Below are 21,281 nucleotides of genomic sequence, written 5' to 3' on the forward strand. Positions count from 1 at the left end.
TCTAGCTTAGAATTTAAATGAACGGGCAGACTCAATTAGATGAGAGTAAATTGACCTAGCCAGATCATTCACTAGCAATAAAAGCTTATGGCTGAAAATCCATTATTCAGATCATTCAACAGTGATTAACTGAGCAAAATTTACAACATATAAATTATTATCCTAGAAATGAATCAATGCTCTAGCAAAAAAAAAGAATCAATGCAGTCCACAGGAAGGGGGGGGGGGGGGGGGGGGGGTGGGGGAGGGGGAATCGAAATACTAAAGCCTTGCATATCCACTTGAGTTTTGGATGCCAATATCTTGGAAATCAATGCACTGTGACAATGCAGTGGTGAGCTTCTTCAGATCATCCATTGTGTGCACTGCAGTGAGAGTCACCCTAAGCCTAAAAGGAAAAAATCAGAATAAAAATTCAATTTGTGCATATGATAAAACATAATTACTCCTAAATCTGTATCCAGTGCCAACTTGTACATATCTTTATGTATATGCATTCTTACTGTATTCATAATTTGTATACACTGATATTTATTTTACATGATCAGATTGTTTATATTTTTTGTCCACCTCAATACAGCCTGACCAGAATAAACCATCCACCTGTCATATTCGCTAACTAGCAATAATTATCTTGTACATCAGATACATGCATCCTCCTCACAGCAGGTCTGTCCAACACAGTTGTGGACCCAAACTGTGAGAGGGAGGGTGCATATATCCAATGTATGAGATAATTGTTGCTAGTCAACAGAATAAGATGGGTGGATGGTTTATTCTGGTCAGATTGTATTGAGGTGGGAGAAAACAGAGATGCAATGAGTGAATCCACTATCGTATTCAGTCAGGGGCACACAAAATTCTTAATCCCAAAAAATACCACTAGGCAACAGGGTTCTTGGCATGAAGCTAGCAAGATATATACAACTAATGCTACATTCACATAGGTACTAACAACCCAAAAAAAAAAAAAACAAACAAACAAACAAACAAAAAAACAAAAGCATCACAAATAGTACACAACAAACCTGCATGAGTTGGGAGGCACTGTTGGGGGTCTGATTGCAGTTACATGGAAACCAGATCTCAACAAATGCCTGTTCCAGAATTATTGGCATATTCAGTAGCTGTCTTAGCAATGACAATAGTCACATACACACACAGAGAGGAGAGAGAGAGAGAGAGAGATAAACCGGCTGGACTGTAGGGCCTTTTCTTCACTCCCCACAATAAGAGATATTATGGGACTTGTGATGGGGATTCCAGTAAGAGCATGAAAGTCTTGCACCCGTTTCCAAATTTCCCTTCTACGCCATGTCTCCTTTTTTGCCACAAGAACAGCAGCTGCATGCCATAACTCAAGTAATTAAGTAAGATGGTATTTCACCAAGGAGGGAAAGGCAACAATTAGTTGTGGCAACTAAGAATTTGAATTTCTCACTGAGCATAACATTTAAAGATCACTCAATTATGTCTCATACTATCAGCAAAAAAATCATACATACATGCATATACGCACCACCATAACAACACAAAAACATTGGTGTGAAAGTGTCAAAGCCTAGAATATATTTAAGCATGCTCTTTTTTCTATATATTACAAGTGGGGGGAGGGGGACTTGAACCTAGATGTCACGGTTGGAAACACTAGGAAATGCCACTTGACCTAAAGGTCATTCGCTATTTAATTATGTTCTTGAGAATGATATAATTCCAATGGTTTTATGAGGGTTCTTACTTAGAATACCAAATAATCTGGTATTACACCTTTATGTAATTACATATATTTAACAAATATCTTGAGGCTTTGATTTTTCACACTTTTTGAATTCCATAAATGCATCAGCAAGAGTAGGCAAATGAGTTGGTAAGCAACAGCCTATCAATTTTAACTGTCAGTGCACAGGTATGGGTACGAGTACGACATGGATACAACAGGACACATCTATTAAATAACTATTAAATTAATTTTTATTGTTATCTTCTATATATTATAAAGCATTTTTTTCATATAATGTTAAATATATATATATATATATATATATCAAATTAAGAGTAATAATTGATAATAAAGCAAATCCATGACTATTACAGGATGTTTAGAAATTAGGATGCAAGCCAAGAATAAAGATATTTATTAACTTTCAAATACAATATTAAGATTTATGGCATGAATGCTCTTTTTGTTTTGTGAAAGGGTATTCGATTCCTTTTGTTTACGTGTCTTGGCCGTGTCCTACATTTTTTTTTTTTTAAAAAGGACACGGCTAGGATACGCATGCAGAAGTGTCCCAGGCGTGTTAGGTATCCAACACAAGTACAATACCCTAAATGAAGTATGTGTGCTTCCTACGGCACAACAACACTGTGAATTGGGATAAAAACTTAGTCACTTCTTTCTTTTATGTTCTGCTCTCACTCTTCCCTTCACTCAGGATCCTTTATTTGGAATAAACATAAAAATGATAATTATCAATAATTTGTCCACAAAGCTTGCATTTGAAAGGAAGATATAAGGTGTACCATGGGCAGCTGCAGCAATGGGGACTGGCATGGCAGTGGAAAATATAAAGGAGCGACCCCTTGACTGTATGAGTTGCTTCCACCTTTTGCTGTTCATATAGCATTCAGATAATGGCATAACTAAATCAAACATATTTTCACATACAGGAGATAAAACATTCAAGGAACTCATGGTATAAATGCTAAAGAAAAATAATTTGTTTTGCTCAGTTCCAATAAAATGAAAGTCTTCCCAGGAATTGTCTAGAGAAGCCTAATTATTTCTATTATTCTCCATCATACTTAGAGGGAAGAGCACACAAGAGGAATTACCTGCATGCTATGAATCCACCATGGCAACCTGCAGCCTTACTTAAAGTGCCTATGCATATGTCAACATCTCCTTCACAATTGAACTCTTCAGCCACTCCACCCCCATTTTTACCACAAACAAATGTTCCATGGGCCTGGGAATAAAAATCTCAACAAGAGTAACTCTCTATTGTTCAGGGCATATAATGCATTGAAGAAGGTAAACAGGAAGAAGCCATTTTTGCCTCTACCATTCATTAACTAAACCAAGATGCATGTTGATAGTTGAAAGTTAAAAGAATGAATATGATTGTCAGAGATGTGATCTAGCCATATTCTCCATACTTTAGCCATCAATAAATCATAGACTTCACGTTGGGGTTAACCATAATCCCAAGATGAGTTTGTGTACAAGACACATCTTCTTTTGATATCATAAGCATTAATACTAAAAGTGACTTACATCATCAATGACTAACAAAAACTGGTGCTTCCTGCGAAGCTTCACAAGTTCGATCATTGGTGCAAAGTCTCCATCCATACTAAATAGACTGCAATAAAAAGAGATTGAAGTCATCCACCAAATCCAACAATGCACAGACGCACACACACGTGACACATATGTAGAAACACCCTCTTTGTAAATGATGAAATAACACAAAAGTTTAGAAGATGAACCTAATTAGTACACCAGACATAAAGTCTGTCAGAGAACAAACCAAGACGTGAACACAATTAGCTAAACAAATAAAGACTACACTGTTTCCCACTGACTAACAAAGCCCATCCTAGCACAGTCATTTACATGGTGATAAATGTGAACCACTAAAGATTAAAAAGACATCTTGGAAGTCCCCTATCTAAACTTCATTTATTATTTTTTTTTATAAGTATCTAAACTTCATTTATTATATAATAATTTGTTCTCATTATGATCTGAATGAGAAGAATGATATATAATACAAGCCTCAGAATATCCTAGTGGGATCCATGTGTGTCAAAGATGGCCACCTTTGACTTTGATGTATATGCCCAGAGGAATGCAAGAGAATTTTTTTCAACAATTATTCTCAACCCAATCCACGATAAAAGTTTCTTTTTCTTTTTTTCTTTTTTTTTTGAGGGGAAAAAACAAGTGAAGAAGTGCACATTTGACAACATAATAAATGGATAAAAGAGAATTAAATTTAGAATATCAAAAGAAAGCATTAAAATTTAAAACCATGCACTGTGCTTTTCTGGCTCTCATTTTTGCCTAATTTTCTCAGCCACATGGAGCTTGCTAAAGTGAAATTGTAAGTAACGCATATTACAACATGACTAACCCATCAGTCACAACGACTTTCCTCTTCGTTTTGCAATTCAATCTGTCAAAACACAAATGCATCAATTATATCATTCTTGGGTAGAGTATGCTAAACAATGACGTGAGACTGAAAATTTAAGAGAAAATGGTAAAACCTACAACAGTGCATTAAGGTGAGACATGTCACAATGTCTATAGATGAACAATTCCACACTTTTTTGTCGCTCAGCAAGACGAATACCATCAATTATTGATGCATGATTCAGTGAATCAGAAAATATGGCAATCCTTTCTTCCTCCAAAGGTGTCCTGCGTGCAGTCAAGAGAGCACCAACGTTTCCTAATGCCACCATCACGGCCATATTCGCTGAAAACCCTGTAGGACAAAGAAGGCAATCCTATAGCATAAATATTAAACAAAAATGCATCAGTTTTCAGTTGAAAAAACTAGAAAATGTCAGATGATCTGCAAATGGTGATCAAAAGAACACAACCCAATTTATTAAACCTCCAAGAAAACTACATAATTGCTTTATGAGTTTCAATGTACCATAGTACATCTTGCAAAACCTGTGATCTGGATAATTATCATCACTGGAACCAAGTCAATCATGAATGTAGTATACCAAAACCCTTATTGGCATTCATTCAAACCCTGGCTCATGCCAACATGTTATGAATTTCTTAATCATACTTTTGGGTTCTTATACCATGAACAACTTGAATTTCTTGAGAAATGGTTAGATATAATAACAAGAAAAAATTTATAAAAAAGAAAAACCATATAAACTGCTCAAGTCATTTTTATAATACATACCTCTTTCATCTTTAGATCTGCCAAGCACAACTCCAATAGCCTATGGTAATTGGTATAGCCACATATTAGAGCAGAACCCCTTGGGCCCATTCCAAGTTCTAGGGCAGCCTGGTTTACAATTAGCAGTCCTTTTAGGAAAAGGAGAACTATTTTTAAAAATTAAAAAAAATTAAAAATAAAAAAATAAAATAAAATAAAATAAAATAAAATAAAAAAACCCTATGAACTTGGGGAAAGTATACTTTGAGTAAAGAAATATCATTAAGCACACCTTTGCAGCAGCCTTTCCAATTGTAGGATGTGAACTCAAGCCCAAATAATCATTTCCAGAGAACAAAAGTAGCTTTCTGAACTGCTGAGGGCAGGACTCTGCTTCATTACCAGTTATTTTATCTCTGCAGACAGCCTCATCCCCTGCAATGATCAGTGTCAATGTGAATAATGAGATGATATATATTTGTAAAATTCAACAACAAATAAGGCCCTTGAGAGTCTAAGATATATGCATATCTTCTTAAACTAAGACATCTTATCATGCCCAATTGACACCATATCGGTACTTGGTGAGAACAAAAGATAAGACACCGGATTGTGATAAAAGTTCCAATAAAATGTTTCATAACTGCCGAGCATAATTGAGTTACGTATTCTTGTTCACCATATTCTTCAATATCATTTGCCCAAATTTCACATTACATCAAACTTAACCTCACTGTCCTCACCAGAACTTATTTGTCATCCGTCAATGCATCATTTAGCAGCCAATATATTTATCCAACACACACACTAAGAGCATTAGTTTCTCCCATTCTCATTCCACTATTCCCATATCTCATCATGATTGCCCGCTTAAACACACACCCCAGCCAAAACAGAACATTCATTGACCCACAAGAGTTGCCTACTTGCATGTAAGCTGTAACAATGAAATAAGTCAAACCCATTTTGGCATACAACCCTCACTACCCCCACGCTAAAATTCACACACTAAATTTTCTCACCAGACATAAATATGTCCATATTGCACTCGGTTTTACAATGACTTACAAACACAATAGTTGGTTTTGGTTTACAATTCAGACATTCACTATTATTACTTGCATGCATAACCAATGAAATCAAAAGGCAAAAACGTTATTAGCTTCATAATGCAAATACGCAGAGCATATTCAAATCTCAAACATCACCCACAATTTTTTTTTTTTTCAAAAACCAAAGCAAATAAAGATAGGATTTTGGTGAGAAAAGAAGAAGGTTACCAGTACTGGGAATGTCACAGACCCATCTCTGAAACGTTTCTTCTGCAATCTGGACCTCCACAGAGGACCGGTCCCACTGTTGCATTTCATCGTACACCTGGAAGAGATCTTTTCCGGCTTCTTCATGGTCGGATATTGAGGAGCTTTGAGCTTCATTTTCAATGGGTTTTGATTGTTGGTCATTGGGGAGGTGAATGGGTCTCAGAGACCGCAGGAGTTTCAGATTTTCGAGCTTTACAAGTGCCTCTTCGACCAAGTTGTCCCACAAGTTCATTGTTTCCATTAGCAGAGAGAGACAGAGAGAGAGAGGGAGAGAGAGGTAGTTATTAGATTTGGACTGGAACGAGCGTAGTTGGCTTGGTTAGCTGCTACTAGGACTAAAAGTTAAAAGGGTGATCACCTAACCCACAATACAAACGTCGGCTGATTATTACAGGTGGGAGAGGGATTTTGTGTCAAATGATATCGTGTTAGTTGTGTCAAAATAATATTCCACTATTAACTGATAAATGAAAGACATGTATTTATGGGTATTTATTTTTATCTACATGTCTCTCATTTATTAGATTTTGATACCACTGACGTAGTATCATTTGATATAAAATACTTTTTTTTTATATGGACAGAGTGTATGTGTGTGACCTTAGTTAAAATCGTGTTTTCAACATAAACATGATTTCAAAATTATAAATATGTTTTAAAAACACGATTTGTAGGAGCATTCATATTGGGAATGACATATGCTATATGTAGGGAAATTTTAGCATAAAAGTCCAAAACTCCCCACACATTCGGACTTGTAAAAACCAACTATTGCAAAAAAATTTGCAATAGTGCTAAAGTGCAATTCTAAAGGTAGAATTGCACTGTAACTCAAAAAAAAAAAAAAAAAAAAATTATTCACTTACTTTATCAATTCCTCTCTCTCTCTCTCACCGGGTTTTTGGGTTTTGGGTTTTGGGTTTTTGCTTTTATTTGGGTTTTGAAATATATTATTTTATTATGTAGAAATATTATTTTAATGTGTTGTATTGTAAAATAAAAGTTGGAATGCTGAGAGTATTGTAAAATGGTATGATATAATTGATAAAGTAGCTTTTTGGGATGATAAAATAGGATGTGATAGAATTTTGGGATGTGAATGCTCGAAGATTGTGAGTACAAACATGTGGAACAAATATTAAGGTTTTGAAAATTAGTTTTGATGAATTTGAAATTTTGAAATACCATTTAGGAAATTGTGTGAATTTTAATAACTTATTAAAAAAATTGCTTAAATAGTTGATGCACACCCAATTTTTTATAAGCTATAAAATATAGGACAAAATTTAGCTACAAAATTAGTTGTAGCCTTAGGTTACAAACTTACTCAATAAAATAAAAATTACTACATATTTTGAAAATCTAACCGTTGAATTTCATGTTCTTTACTCTCTTAATACAAATGTCAAATTTTGTATCAATCAGATATTATTTACCATATGATCTATAAGCTTATATTTTATGCATAATTTTAAATTACAAAACTTTGCAATTTAAACAATTTATTGATGATATAGCTATTGATGTTTAATTTTCTAGAAATTTTGCAAGCATGGAGGTTATAAGAAAAAGAAGTAATTCAACGGTGGATTTGTCAAAATTTATCTCTAATAAAATGATATTGAATAAGGTTGTAGTCTTAAGTTACAACCAATTTTATAACTAAATTTTATCCTAAAACATATAAACACAACTCATCAATCCAATCCAATCTAATCCTACCCATGTGGGCAAGATTGGGTTTGTTTCTATACTAGGAATGGGTTGGGTTGGTTAGGAGAAATTAATCTGAGAAGATCAAGTTAGGTTAAAAAAAACCATGTCATGCACACCCCTAACTACCAAGTTGGAGTGTAGTTGAGTAGTTCACTCCTTGGTGGGACTTGGGAGTGTGGGAGGAGAGTAAGATAAACCATTTGGAAAATACTAAAACTAGTATAAATTTTATTATAAAATACTTACATACCTTCGTAGCAATGAATGTTATATTTCTATATTTCATAATCTAATGAATGTTTTCAATTAATCTATATATATATATAAAACCGAAGCCTTTGCTGGCACCACAATTTTCCACGTCAGCACAATATTTAAAAAATAAAAAATAAAAAATAAATAAAAATTATAACTCCTCAAAATCCTAGCAACCTTACCCCTCTCTCAAGTTAAGAAATATAAAGTCACGGTTTCTGCAAACTCTCTCTTTCTCCAAACGTAGGAAGCCCTAAAGCATTCAAGATCTACAAAACCCTAGCAACCTTACCCCTCTCTCAAGTTAAGAAATATAAAGCCACAGTTTCTGCAAACTCTCTCTCTCCAGACGTAGGAAGCCCTAAAGCATTCAAGATCTACAATGCACGGTATAGATTTTAGCTTATAAAGTTCAGCTTTTGTAAGGTTAGTTTTGTTTATATATTAATTAATACATGGTACTTTGTTCACCATTGAATACTCATATAATCAATTTCCAATTCAGTGTTCAAGAATTAAACCAAAATTCTAACTGCGCTATCATAAAATATTATTATTAGTATGAATTTTATAGAGTTGCGGTGTTCAAGAATTAAACCAAAATTCTTTTAAATTATCTATAATATTTTGTCCTCTGAAAATTTTATCTCTTTGATTTTAGTATATTGTGTTTCTTAAGCTATAGAGAGATTTTCTTTGGTTTCTGCAAACTCTCTCTCTCTCCAGATTTTCTTTAGTCCTTATGTTTAGGTTTAGGTTTAGGTTTTAAGAGATTTATCAGTTTTATGTTTTTTTTTTTTTTAATTTGTTTTATGTAAGGTTAGTTTGTTTACATCAGTTCTTTATCTCAAAGATAAGGCTTTTATTTCTACCGCAAGAACTGTTTAGGTATGTATCCCTTGCAAGCACACATGAACTTAAATTGTCTTTTAATATATGCATGCTTTATTATTTTCTAATAGTTTTCCCGTGCATCGCACGGGTTAGCGACTAGTCTATATATATATATAAAACCGAAACTTTTGAAACTCCCACATTTTTCCACATCAGCATTATTTAAAAAAACCGAAACTTTTGAAACTCCCACATTTTTCCACATCAGCATTATTTAAAAAAATAAAACTATTAAAAAAAATTTCCACATCATTTAAAAAAATAAAACTATTAAAAAATAAATAAAACCCTAAAGACCATACGCAAAACCTATTCCTCCCCAAAAGCAACCCGATAAAACCTATTTCTATCTGTGTCTCTCCTTCAAACGCAAAACTATTTCTCCCCAAAACAAACCTGATAAAACCTATTTCTATCTCTGTCTCTCCTTCAAACACTGCAGGACCCATACGCAGGAACCCAAAAACAGAAAAGCCAGACGCAGATCTTTCTCTCTTCCCCTGCGACGGTAACCGAATTCAACTACGCCACAAATGCTCTCTTCCCCTGCGACGGTAACCGAATTCAACTATGCCACAAATGCTTCGCCTCACAACCAACCAACATCAGACTGCTGGAACGGCTACAGGTAAAATCTTTTATATTAATTTTGGGTGTTTAATAGGATTTAGGTTCGGCTATTTGTTTTGGTTTTGATTTAAGAAATTGGTTCAGATTTTGTTTTGATTTAGAATTGGTTTTTATCAATACTTGAAACCCTAATATAGGTTCTCCCTCAATTTTGGTTCCTTTCAATGTATCAAATTTTACTACAAAATTGAAATAGTAAAAGGGGGAAGGGCAAGCTGCTTATGTGGCTTGGGGATATGGGTTTTGGCATCAGAATCAACCCCACATCAGAATCAATCTAGGTTGGATTATAAACTGTAACATAGCGATTATTTACTTTTTTGTTGATGGGTTGGTTTGATTTTCTTTAAACTTTGTATTACATGTTGATATTGGTAACATAAATGTGCATACATATGTTTTGTATAGCAGACAGTTTATATTGTGATATCTATTTTGTTTTTCCAGGTTCTTTGACTGTCACATACATGTTACAGGTACACTTTGTCACAAAGCTATTCAATTACTTGATTATTATCAGGTTTAATTGTAAAGAAATTAAAATGGGGTTTTTTGGATTTTAGGGAGGCATTACTCACCAAGATTCTGCCGGCCATAAGGGTACAATTGGACCCTGTGATGTGCAGGTAAAGACATATTTTGAGTATGTTGGAAAAATTTGTTGCATTTTAAGGTCTTTTATGAGAAACAAAGATGGATTTTTTTTGGTAAAGACATATTTTGAGTATGTTGGAAAAATTTGTTGTGTTTTAAGGTCTTTTATGAGAAACAAAGATGGATTTTTTTTTGGTTTGATCTGTATTGAGTTTCCCCTTTTTACAGTCTAATTAAATATTTGGGTTTGTTTTAGTTTCACTATTAATAAAATATTTGGATTTGTTTTGGTTTCATTATTAATGTTCTGGGATATCACATAAAGTTCAATTTTGTTGTTTTTTCTTTGTTCTGACATGTGTTAATTGATATAGAAAAAAAAAGAAAAAAAGAAGAGATTGTTGGCCAATAAATGAGGAAGAGCAGGGCAAAGGGAAGATAGTATAAATTGGGGCATTGCAAAGCCAATACTCACTTTGATTGGTAATCTGGTGCCTTCTTTGTTTACAACATAATTTATATTTTTTTAGAATTTGTTATTCTTATTCCATTGATATTGTGAGCTATAGATGGTTCTCTTAAAAAAGAACCACTATAGGCATGAGAATTACAAATTGTTTGCAAAGACTTGAGCAATTGAAACTATTACCTTTTTCATTTCAAAATGGTAGCAACAGTCACCTTCTCCTTGCTTCATTTATAGTTAGGACATTTTGGGCCTACAAATGAATATGAATTGGTTGCCTCCTCTACTTGATCACTTTAGAAGTCTAAGATGTTTAGGCCCTGTTTGGTAGAGTTGTTAAACAATATATTTTCAGCTTTTAAACAGCATTACACACATTTTCACACACATTTTTACCCACACATATTTCAAAAAACTACAAACAACATTATCCAAACTCCTCTACTAAACGGGCCCTTAATTTTCTTTATCCAACTTCACTGCTAACTCTTTTGTTTTTTGTTTTTATTTTTTATTTTTATAATAGTTATCTTCAAATTAATTTGACACTTGGTATCTTTTCTTTTAATCCATGATTCCTTAATGTGATATCTTATAATTGGAACTGTTTTTGGCTTTAAGATAGGAGAAAATTTTAATTGCCAAATCATTTTTCTAAAACTTTGTATATTATGTTTAGAATACTTCAATTTCATATTAATCTGATAAGATTTTTTAATGTTCCTACTGCCTATGTCTTAGCTTATGTATTATGTCTTTATATTAACTAATGATATACATTTCTATTTGTCTCTATTTAATCATTAGTTTGATAGGCATTTTTAACCATTAGTTTGATAGTTATATCCAATAGCGGGTTTATGCACGGAGTTTCTGACCATGGAGTGGGACTCTGCAACTTAAAGATTGCTCTTTCCAGATCTAGGTGATTCAGTGCTAACATTGTTCCTTTACCAATGAAGGAAAACACCGCATCCCTCCTATGCATGTAGAGCAATATTTTTGTCGCTGAACAAAGTATATGAGAAGGTAAAATCATGAAATTCATTGTTCAAAATGTTCCACCTATATCATACATTATTTTTTAAAAATTCACCATCTCCAATGTGCAATTTCTTGGTAACATCCTTTGAAATTCTCTTTGTCTAGAACAACATCGAACTCATTTGACTAAGGCAAGTTCTTTTCATGTTTCCCTCATTAGAAGCATCTATTAGGCCTTTTTAGTTGCCCATGAATTGGAATCATTCATATTTTGTATAATACTACATTCACAAATCCAACATCTTGGATGATGCTTTAGAATTTGAAGTTGTCATTGTAGTGGATAGAATGGCTCATTTGTACAAAGTTATGAAATGTCACTCCTTCAATTGTTCATTGAAGTAAGTTGTCTAAGCCTTTTGTTGTAAAATTAGTAGTACATTTAGCATTTTCTTTATTTTCATACGCTTTTGTGCTTTGATTGGAAAGTTGTGCTAATGAAGTTCCTTATTAGTTTCTATTGTATTTGGTCTATGTTTGTTTTTTAATATATTTTGCTAATAATGTTTTAAATTTTTTTTCACATCGTTTGTAGTCATATTTGATTTTCTTTAGTTATGAAAAGTTTTTGAATTAAAAGTTTCTAGCATGTGTTGGATAGAATTCGTGATAAATGTAATGTTTAATAAAAGTCACGTATAGGTTCTTGCATTGATGTTCAATATTTTCAAAACATATTGGATCATCATCCCTAAGCCATCCATATAGTACTCTTTTCGATTCATTATGATTATTCTTTTTTTTTCTTTTTTTCTTTTTTTGGTTGAAATAAATGGTATCTTTCATAATTGCTTTATCTTCTGAGTATAAGCAGTTAATGGATTTATGTAAAATATTCTTCCCATTGTTTCAAATGAGTGGTAAAGGGAGGGAAGTGCATACTAATTGCAAGCCTCCATTAATAGTAGAAAATATATATTGATTCCTTTTATTTCCTTCTAAATGAATTATTTTTTAGGTATGAATTCTCTTATTTTGCAGATAAAATTTTCAAGTGGAAATTAGGAGTTGTACACTGGAGATTTGTTTTGCCTTTGTGTATAAAGACCTTGGGAATTTCAAAATATTTATGTCAAAGCTATTTTGGTAGTTGTTGTATCTTTATTTACTTATGCTTGAATGGTAGTTTTTATAAAGTTTTAGAGAGAGGGAGTGTTTATAACTTATTTGTATGAATTCAATTATAAAATTATCTCTAAAAATAGTTAAATTATTAAATTATTATCCCTAAAGTTTGTTATGAGTTTCTTCCTTTATATTGTGCTCATGTAGAATATTTGTATCATCTACTCTTCTAGATTACAAAGTATAAGGAATATATTTTTTAAATAAGTCAAAAGATGAATAAACAAAAAATATTAAATGGAATATTTGCCTAAGCATTCATTTATTATATATTTTTTGTGCATCTAAATATTTTGCAATAATTGGTATACAATTGTTTATTTTCCTTTAATGTTTGATTACATTTCAAATAAAATTAACTTACATAGTATGTTTTGAGCCATAGTAAGTAGAGGGGAATTCTTATTTGTTTCAAGTGATTATTTCTCTAAGCAAAGTAAATATATATGTTTTTTAAAAACTATCCTGTGCATCGCACGGGTTAGCGACTAGTTTATTATGATTGGTAACACATATGTTTATAATATATATATATATATATATATATATATATATAAATATATATATATATATATATATATATATATATATATTTTTTTTTTGTGGTATTTCCAACATCACTCAAATAACTTTGCTAGGAACTCAACTCTTGTACAATTTGTTTAGGTGGCTGATTGCGAATGGTGATAATAACTTTCACATGAACTCATCACTAACATTGTTTTTATTTTCACCACTCATGACCTACCACTTTAATAAGTTGCAAAAAAATTGTGGCCTCTAGACTAATCTGTGAGACAAAAAAGAAAAAGAAAAAAAAAAGATATAATAACTTAGGCTCTATCACTAAATTTAACCATGTTGTTCCAAAGATAATTGAAGTTATCAATGCAACAACTCTTTTTTCTTCTTCTAAAAATAATGCTACTTTTACTGTATCAATGCAATAACTCTTTCCCATCGTTTAAAACCCCACTCTATTACTATAAGAGTTAGGCCATTTTGTAGTGGTACTTTGGGATAAATAATGTGTTTAAGCTTGGTGAGAGATTGTAATTAAGTGTGTGTGTTTAACTGTTAGTTTGTTTCTCAAACAAATTGTTCATTACACAACTATATGGTCGAGGTGAGAGAGTGTAATTAAGTGTGTATGCGTGTGTGTTTAATTGTTAGTTTGTTTCTCAAACAAATTGTTCATTACACAACTATACGGTTGAATTCAATACAACTATATGTTTAAACCAATTATAACATAATATAATCTTGTTGAAAAATATTTATGAAAATTAATAAGTAAAAATCATTAGATCTATAAAAATGGATAATGTAGGGCTAATTCTTGTGATCATTTTGATTTTTAGTTTGTGTTTTGGGGGCTATAGAAGAAAAATGTATCAAGTTTGATAATACAATCCAACCCCAGATTTATTAAATAATTTATCTAATGTAAAAAGGAAAATTATTGTTTTACATTGGAAGTATACACGCATGATGTCCATACTTTAATTAATATTATGAGTCAATAATTTTTTAGAATTTCTATATTTGACACATGATATATTTGAAGAGTGTAAAGGGAGTGTAAGACGTTATATAAAGATTAAAAAAAAAAAAAAAAAAAAAATGAAGTGTAAGACAACATGATATTTTGTTAAATCTTAAACTTTTGCATGTAAAAAGTGACGGAGCCGGGAATTTAGGTCGGGGGACAAGATTGAAAGTAAAAAATTAATCAATGTTAATGATAAGGGAAGTTGAAGAATTGATGAACTCATCCATTAGGCAAAGCTGATGGTCCTAACGAACTCGTCAGCCTCATCTACATGACCATTAGCCCGAGCAATGACAAGATAAGGTCGACGGCCCTACCGGGAAGCTGACGATGTCACCTTTTGGGGAGTCAACCTAAAGGTGACGATTGGAATGTGTAGACGAAGGTAAGAAGCCGACGCAAGGAAGCTGAAGGGAATAATAGAACCATTGACGGGTCTGACATGGCCTTACTTGGCCTACACGCATAAGCGTACATGGAAATATCTTACGCACCACGCTCAATCCTAATCAAGAGAGTCCTATAAGAAAAGAACTCCACAAAATACGCAAATCAAAGAGAATCTCTCTTAAAAGGAAACACCTTCTTAACCAAGGCACGGTTGTCAACCTTACACTACTATAAAAACCCTGAGACCCTCACAAACCAAGGTACGCATAATTCCTCCCAGTTCTGGCACTCTAGAGTTGTGAAAGGTTTTCTAACTTAACCTTCGGAGGGTCTTTGGCCGATACCACACCGGTACTCTCCTAGGGTTCTTTGTTTTTTTGTTTCACAGGTATCATCTTGAGCGTGTGAGTATCGTGTGGCTTACTGACGATCTTCGGCTTCATCAATTAATAACAAAATAAATAAACAATTAAATGCTAATGTAATTGTCATACAGAATCTACTTCAATACAAGTTCGTTTAGGAATTGATCCGAACTCATTATTAAGATCAGAATTCTCCATAATCTCAATTAACTACAAATATATATGTCATATCATTAAAATAAAGAAAAATAATTATCAATTTATTTTTAAGAATAATCAAATCTAGAGATCAATCTAAATACAAACAGTTTAAACATATAATTTGATTCTTCAAAAAAAAAATAAAAAAACAAATCAAAGTAAAAGTATTAAGAGTATGCAATATACATGTGAATGTGAATATTTAAATGTAACTCAATGGCTCGAATGCTTTTAAAAATTCAACAGAAAACTCTAGGTTACAAACCGAAAGAAACCGGTAACAAAAGAATTTTTATTTTTTTATGGGAGGTGTCAGGCATGCTTGAAAGTAGTTTGTTTATATTATATATATATATATATATATATATATATATTTATATATATTTCAGAATTCTATTAGGTTTAGGCCTCTGAATTTTGACTCCTATTCTGTGTAGTGGGTTAATTTTTTTTTTAATCATTACTAAGTGGGACCTATTAGTATAAGAGTTGTAGTAAGAGTGTAAGTCTATTAGTATTAGGTGTAAAAAAAATTGATGTGAATTGAAAGAAAGTTAGACAAGTTAGTACATGTACAACACAATAAATAGAAAAGTTCTTTGTCCTTTATGTCAGGGGGCAACATTTTTGTTCAATATACTAGTATTATTAGTGAAAATTTTGAGTGTTCAAGGGCACTCCCACCCCCCCATCCCCCCCCACGGCGGGGCGGCCCCTGCATGTAAAGGACATGCTCTATTGCTCTTACTCAAGGGTGGAGGTATGTATAAGGGTGTGGGGCCATGACCCTTCCCAAAATTTTGAATTTTTTAAAAATATATATACAATTATTTTAATGTTTTCAAAATTTGGTCTACAAAAATAAGAGTTGACCCCCCCTAAATATTTGAATTAGTCTCATAATGTTCTAAAAAAAATAATTGGTCTAATAGTAATAGAGATATAACTTTATTTTTCCTAATTCTATTTTTTATTATAAAATATGTTCTTATGTATGTTAAATATTTGATAAAGTGTGGTATCAAACATATTTGAATCTATCTTTTTCAACCCGTTATGTGGTGATTAACAAATTATTGACTCATTAAAAAAAATTTGTCACTAAAACTACACATGAAATGTGTCTTTAGTTGCCACATAATTAGATAGAGTAAGGTAGCTTTTAGATATGTTTGGAGTCTAACTTATTCCTCCAAGTTTTGGATCATTTATGTTTTTAAAAATTTCATTAGTTCAATTGAGAGATTTTTTACTTTATTATAAAAATTGATAATTTGTATTTAAAATGAAACTTAATAAGAATTTCACTATGAAAATGGAAAAAATGAATTTTATTTTATGAAAGATCGCCATTATAGGGATATTAGGCCCAGTAGAATGTATTGGGCCAAGGGCCCAGTCCAAGGACACCTCATAAGCCTGAGGATGGAAAGACATGGGATAGAGGTCAGCACTGATAAATAAAGGAAGGGATTTAAGCGATATGTTCCAGGGAAGTGATCCGAGGATGAATGCTTCCTCGGCTGGTCAAAGCCGAGGTTAGAAGATGCGGTCTGACGTCAAGAGCAATGTTCCGGATAGTTCCACTGATGAGGATAAGTTTCTAGAAGGAACAAGACAAAGGGAGAGAATGAAATATCTAAAGGGAAAGCTGCTACCACCACATTAAAGGCTCTGCAGTTAACTCTCTGACCGCATTAATGAGGAAGTGATATCTAAACAATAACTTTCAGCCTTACAGCTACTACCCAAAGACTTTAGGAAGGTGCTGACGAGACAAGAATCAACACCAACAATCTAATCTGCATGTGGAAGGTGGAGATGAAAGGGGAAGGTAGTATAAAATAGAAGAGAGATCCTAGGAGAGGGGATCGAGAAATTAAGAGAAAATACTATAGCAATCAAGAATTGAACTTGTAATCAAACTTGAGAGAAATATATAAGAATTGATCTCCTCGGACTGTATCGAGGACGATTTTTCTTTAGATTAAACCATTCTGTCTTCTTTTTCTTATCATTTGAATCCACTTCACTTGTTGTCTGATTCATTAAAGCCCAGTTTTCCAACCCACCCTCTACAAATTCATTGTATTGGGTTTTTTGGGCCAAAGTTCATCCACTTTTTGGGCTAGGAACTCAAATCTGGTCCTTACAGCCATCAAAAATAATTTTAATTGAAAATACTAAGTTTTTTTTTTTTTTTTTGGTTGAGTGTGTGTATAAATATAACTTATCAAATAAAAAAATGTGTATATATATGTGTATATAATAAAAAAGCATGTATGTATATATATATATATATATATATAATTTTTTTTTTTTATGTGTATGTGGAATTGTCTTGATACATATATTAGCGTCGCAACTTGCCCCCAACAATAATTCTTGGCTTTGCCCCTTGCTCTTACTCACGAGAAATTATAGAGTATTCTGGTGGACCACGTCACTTGTCCACCAATCCACTAAAAAACTTCCACTTGTTTAAAATTGCTGAGTCAGTAATTAATTTCTGTTTAAAAAAAATTTCTAACCGACAATTTTAAATATATGAAAGTTTTTTAGTGGAATGATTGACCACATCACTTGTCCACAATGTGGACCTTATAATTTCTCCTTACTCACGCAGCCACGCGGTAAAGCACAGAGTGCTACTTTCACACATTAATAGGAATTAATTTCACAAAAGCACGTTGCTATACCATGACACACTTAACAAAAAAAGATAGCTTTGTCTCATTCATATGTTTCTACTTAGATGCTGCTGTATTTGGCCTGCGTTTGACTCTACTATCGGATTCGTTTAACAAATTAAGAATAATGTATGTCCTTATAAAATTAAGACAGATTACATAGCTGATGTGCAGTACATACGTGTAGTCCGACCGGCCATTCTACATAATACGAAAAAATAAAAACAAAAAGAAAAAAAAGCTAAGAAGTAAGATCTAACTTAATTAAACTAATAAAATTTTGCAGATTATATTTAATGAATAAAAGAACGAGAGTCAGTTTTTTTTTTTTTTTTTTTAAATTTTAATGGGAAGATTGAAAACTTTATTAATGGTGCGAAGAAGATACTACATCCTAGCTAGAGAAGATCTTTTTCTTAGAAATAAGGATTGTTCTTAATCCGTGCTGAGAAATTAACAATCCCTAAGGCATGTTTAGCTAGTAGGTGTGCTGGTTTATTACCCTGTCTATGTACATGAGAAAAATCAATCCAGCAAAAGTCCTTGCATAGAGCACGAAGATTGAAATTGTCAGCAAATTACCCGGAAAGGTTCTTACCACATTCACAGCAAGTTACTCGGAAGGGTTCTTGTTTCTAAAGCATGGCAGCATTTGATCATCATCAACTTTTGCTATCCCAAGATGGCATCAAAGCTTGCTTATTTTGGACCCGTCTCATGAATTGCTGAATGGGTTTTCTTTGAGAATTTCTCTTATCAAAAGGGAGGTTTGATACTTGATGGGAAAATCTTATACGGTTTAGGCTTCAAATGCAAGAGTTACTTGATTTGGTTTCCATTTTTTTATTTTAAAGCATTGAATATTTCTCAACGAAGTCCAAACTTATGGCATTATGTTGTCCTTAATTCCTTAACCTAACAATTAACTAAGCCAAATAAACCAAGAACAAGACATAACCTTTTATTGAGCTTTGACTTTTGACTCTTGTAAATTTTATCACTACAAAGTTGGGCTACAAAGTTGGTTTTAAGGTGCTCAATTTTCGAAGAGTGGAGATTGGATTACATTGAGATATTAGCTTGAAAATCGTGTTATTAAGGTTTATTGGAAAAAGTGAATTGTTTATTTTGAAGGGGTGTTATATAGATTATCTATATCAAGCCATTTGATTAGGTTTCTTGTTGATCAAGAAATTGACCTGAGTTATTAGGTTCAAGCTATTGAGCTCCCTAAATTTGGTACACCCAAAGGAAATTACAACTAGTTAGCCAAAAGAGAAATAATTTTATATTTTAAATAATTGAATGAGCTCCCGTTGCTCAATTATGAGATTCCTTTCTTCATAGCAAATGTAAGTACATTGCCCAAATTATAGCTTTCATTTTTACTTTTTCACTAGTCTAGTTCCCGCGTGATGTGCAATGCATTTTGTTAGTTTTCTCTAATATTTCAATAATTTTACTTGTAAAATTTTTTAATCTTTATTGTTTTATTTTATAGACAAAATAAAAAGACAATAAGAATTTTGTAATAATTTGATCATACTATATGTGTTTACAAATTTGAGAATTGCATGATATTGTGACTGATATAGATAGACTTGTTTCATGCCTACTTCATGCCTACTAAAAAAAATGCAAATATCATTTTGATAAATAAAAATACAGATATAATTCAAAAAAAAATTATTTATTTATCTTTTTGAACTTTGTTTCCACTATTGCAAAAGTAAGTAAATTTGAGCAAGAATATCATATTTCTAATCAATTGTTTCTCATATAAATTTTAAAAAATCGGCATCAAAATTTCAATATACTTAAATAATTAATGAACCACTTTAAATAATTAATATAAAAAATATATGTATTTATCATATAAGTAATCTTTTCAATTACATAGAACAATGCTACAATGTTGGTTCCATATGTGTATATATACAACTTGAATATTACACCACCCAATTACTTGTTAATGAATTTATATTTTCTAAATTTCACCGTTGGATTACATCTTCTATGTGTTCTAAACATGCATGCCAAAATTCATATCAATCGGATGTTATTTATCATTCGATCCATAAACTCATCTTTTATACATTATTTTAAACTACAAAAACTCAAATTTATACAATTGATAGATAACATGAATATTGATCTTTGATTACCTTGAAATTTTGCAAGCATGGAGAATATATAAAGATAATGTAATCCAACAGTCGATTTGTCAAAATTTACATCCAATTAAAAAATATTGATTGGTTTCATTGCTTAGAGTTATACCAAGTGTAACTTGAACCTAACCCATATATATATACACATTCTTGATTGTGTATTATTTTTTTTTCTTTTGTTGGACTTTGTTTCCATTGTTGCAAAAGGAACTAAATTTGAGCAAGAATACCATATTTCTAATAATTTTTTTTCTCATATAAATCTGAGAAAGCTAACATCAAAATTTCATTATACTTAAATAATTAATGAACCACTTAAAATAATTAATATAAAAAAATATTTATTTATCATATTAGTAATCAATAAATACTACAATGTTGATTTTGTGTGTGTGTGTGTTTATATATCACAAAAATAAAAGCTAGGAAATCTAAATGGTTATGACTAATTTTAGTGAATTCACAAATATTTAATTTTTATGGCTTTTGTGTCAATTGTTGTCAAAGCTACTAAACATGAGGAAGAATGTCATATATATTCTAAATCAATTATTATTATTATAAATAAAAACATTTTCATATAAAAAGTCCGTTTAAGTTTTATTTGTTTAAAAATAAGTCAAGTTCAAGTCTTTGTTTTAGGTTTGTTTAATAAGCAAGCCGAGCCCAAGCAAAAAAAAAAAAAAAAAAAAAGTGTTCATGAATAGGTTTGTAAACAATAGGGTTCGATTAAAAAAATAAATAAATAAAAATTTGAGCTTGGTAATAAGCTTCATATGTACTTGATAAATAAACTCATATCTTATTGAGAGTTTTATTAATTGGGTGCTGGAATCATTTGTCTGAATTAAATAAGCTTGACAATGTATTTGTGTTGGAACTCAAGCTCAAAATCATGATATTAAACTCGAGTTTGAGCTTGATATTTAGCTCGAGTTTGGTTTGAGTAA

The 21,281-nt window shown here is 31.9% G+C and overlaps 2 protein-coding genes across 2 annotated transcripts; one reads left to right on the plus strand and one right to left on the minus strand.

Moving 5' to 3' along the window:
* Positions 1 to 40: 40 nt before the first annotated feature.
* Positions 41 to 6,588, minus strand: LOC126699276 (8-amino-7-oxononanoate synthase-like). The gene is made up of 11 exons (XM_050397005.1): positions 6,197 to 6,588; positions 5,209 to 5,351; positions 4,938 to 5,045; positions 4,280 to 4,518; positions 4,140 to 4,181; positions 3,278 to 3,365; positions 2,836 to 2,969; positions 2,524 to 2,612; positions 1,194 to 1,344; positions 1,029 to 1,097; positions 41 to 388 (listed from the first exon to the last, which is right to left on the minus strand). Exons 1-11 carry the CDS (start codon positions 6,477 to 6,479, stop codon positions 262 to 264), a joined length of 1,473 nt encoding a protein of 490 aa, XP_050252962.1. The 5' UTR covers positions 6,480 to 6,588; the 3' UTR covers positions 41 to 261.
* Positions 6,589 to 9,437: 2,849 nt separating this feature from the next.
* Positions 9,438 to 10,954, plus strand: LOC126699278 (uncharacterized). Its single transcript, XM_050397007.1, has 3 exons — positions 9,438 to 9,731; positions 10,181 to 10,209; positions 10,297 to 10,954. The coding sequence occupies exons 1-3, from the start codon at positions 9,674 to 9,676 to the stop codon at positions 10,558 to 10,560; spliced, it is 351 nt and encodes a 116-aa protein (XP_050252964.1). The 5' UTR covers positions 9,438 to 9,673; the 3' UTR covers positions 10,561 to 10,954.
* The last annotated feature ends 10,327 nt before the right edge of the window (positions 10,955 to 21,281 follow it).

The sequence above is a fragment of the Quercus robur genome, chromosome 9, assembly GCF_932294415.1.
Source record: "Quercus robur chromosome 9, dhQueRobu3.1, whole genome shotgun sequence".
In the NCBI taxonomy this organism is placed as follows: domain Eukaryota; kingdom Viridiplantae; phylum Streptophyta; class Magnoliopsida; order Fagales; family Fagaceae; genus Quercus; species Quercus robur.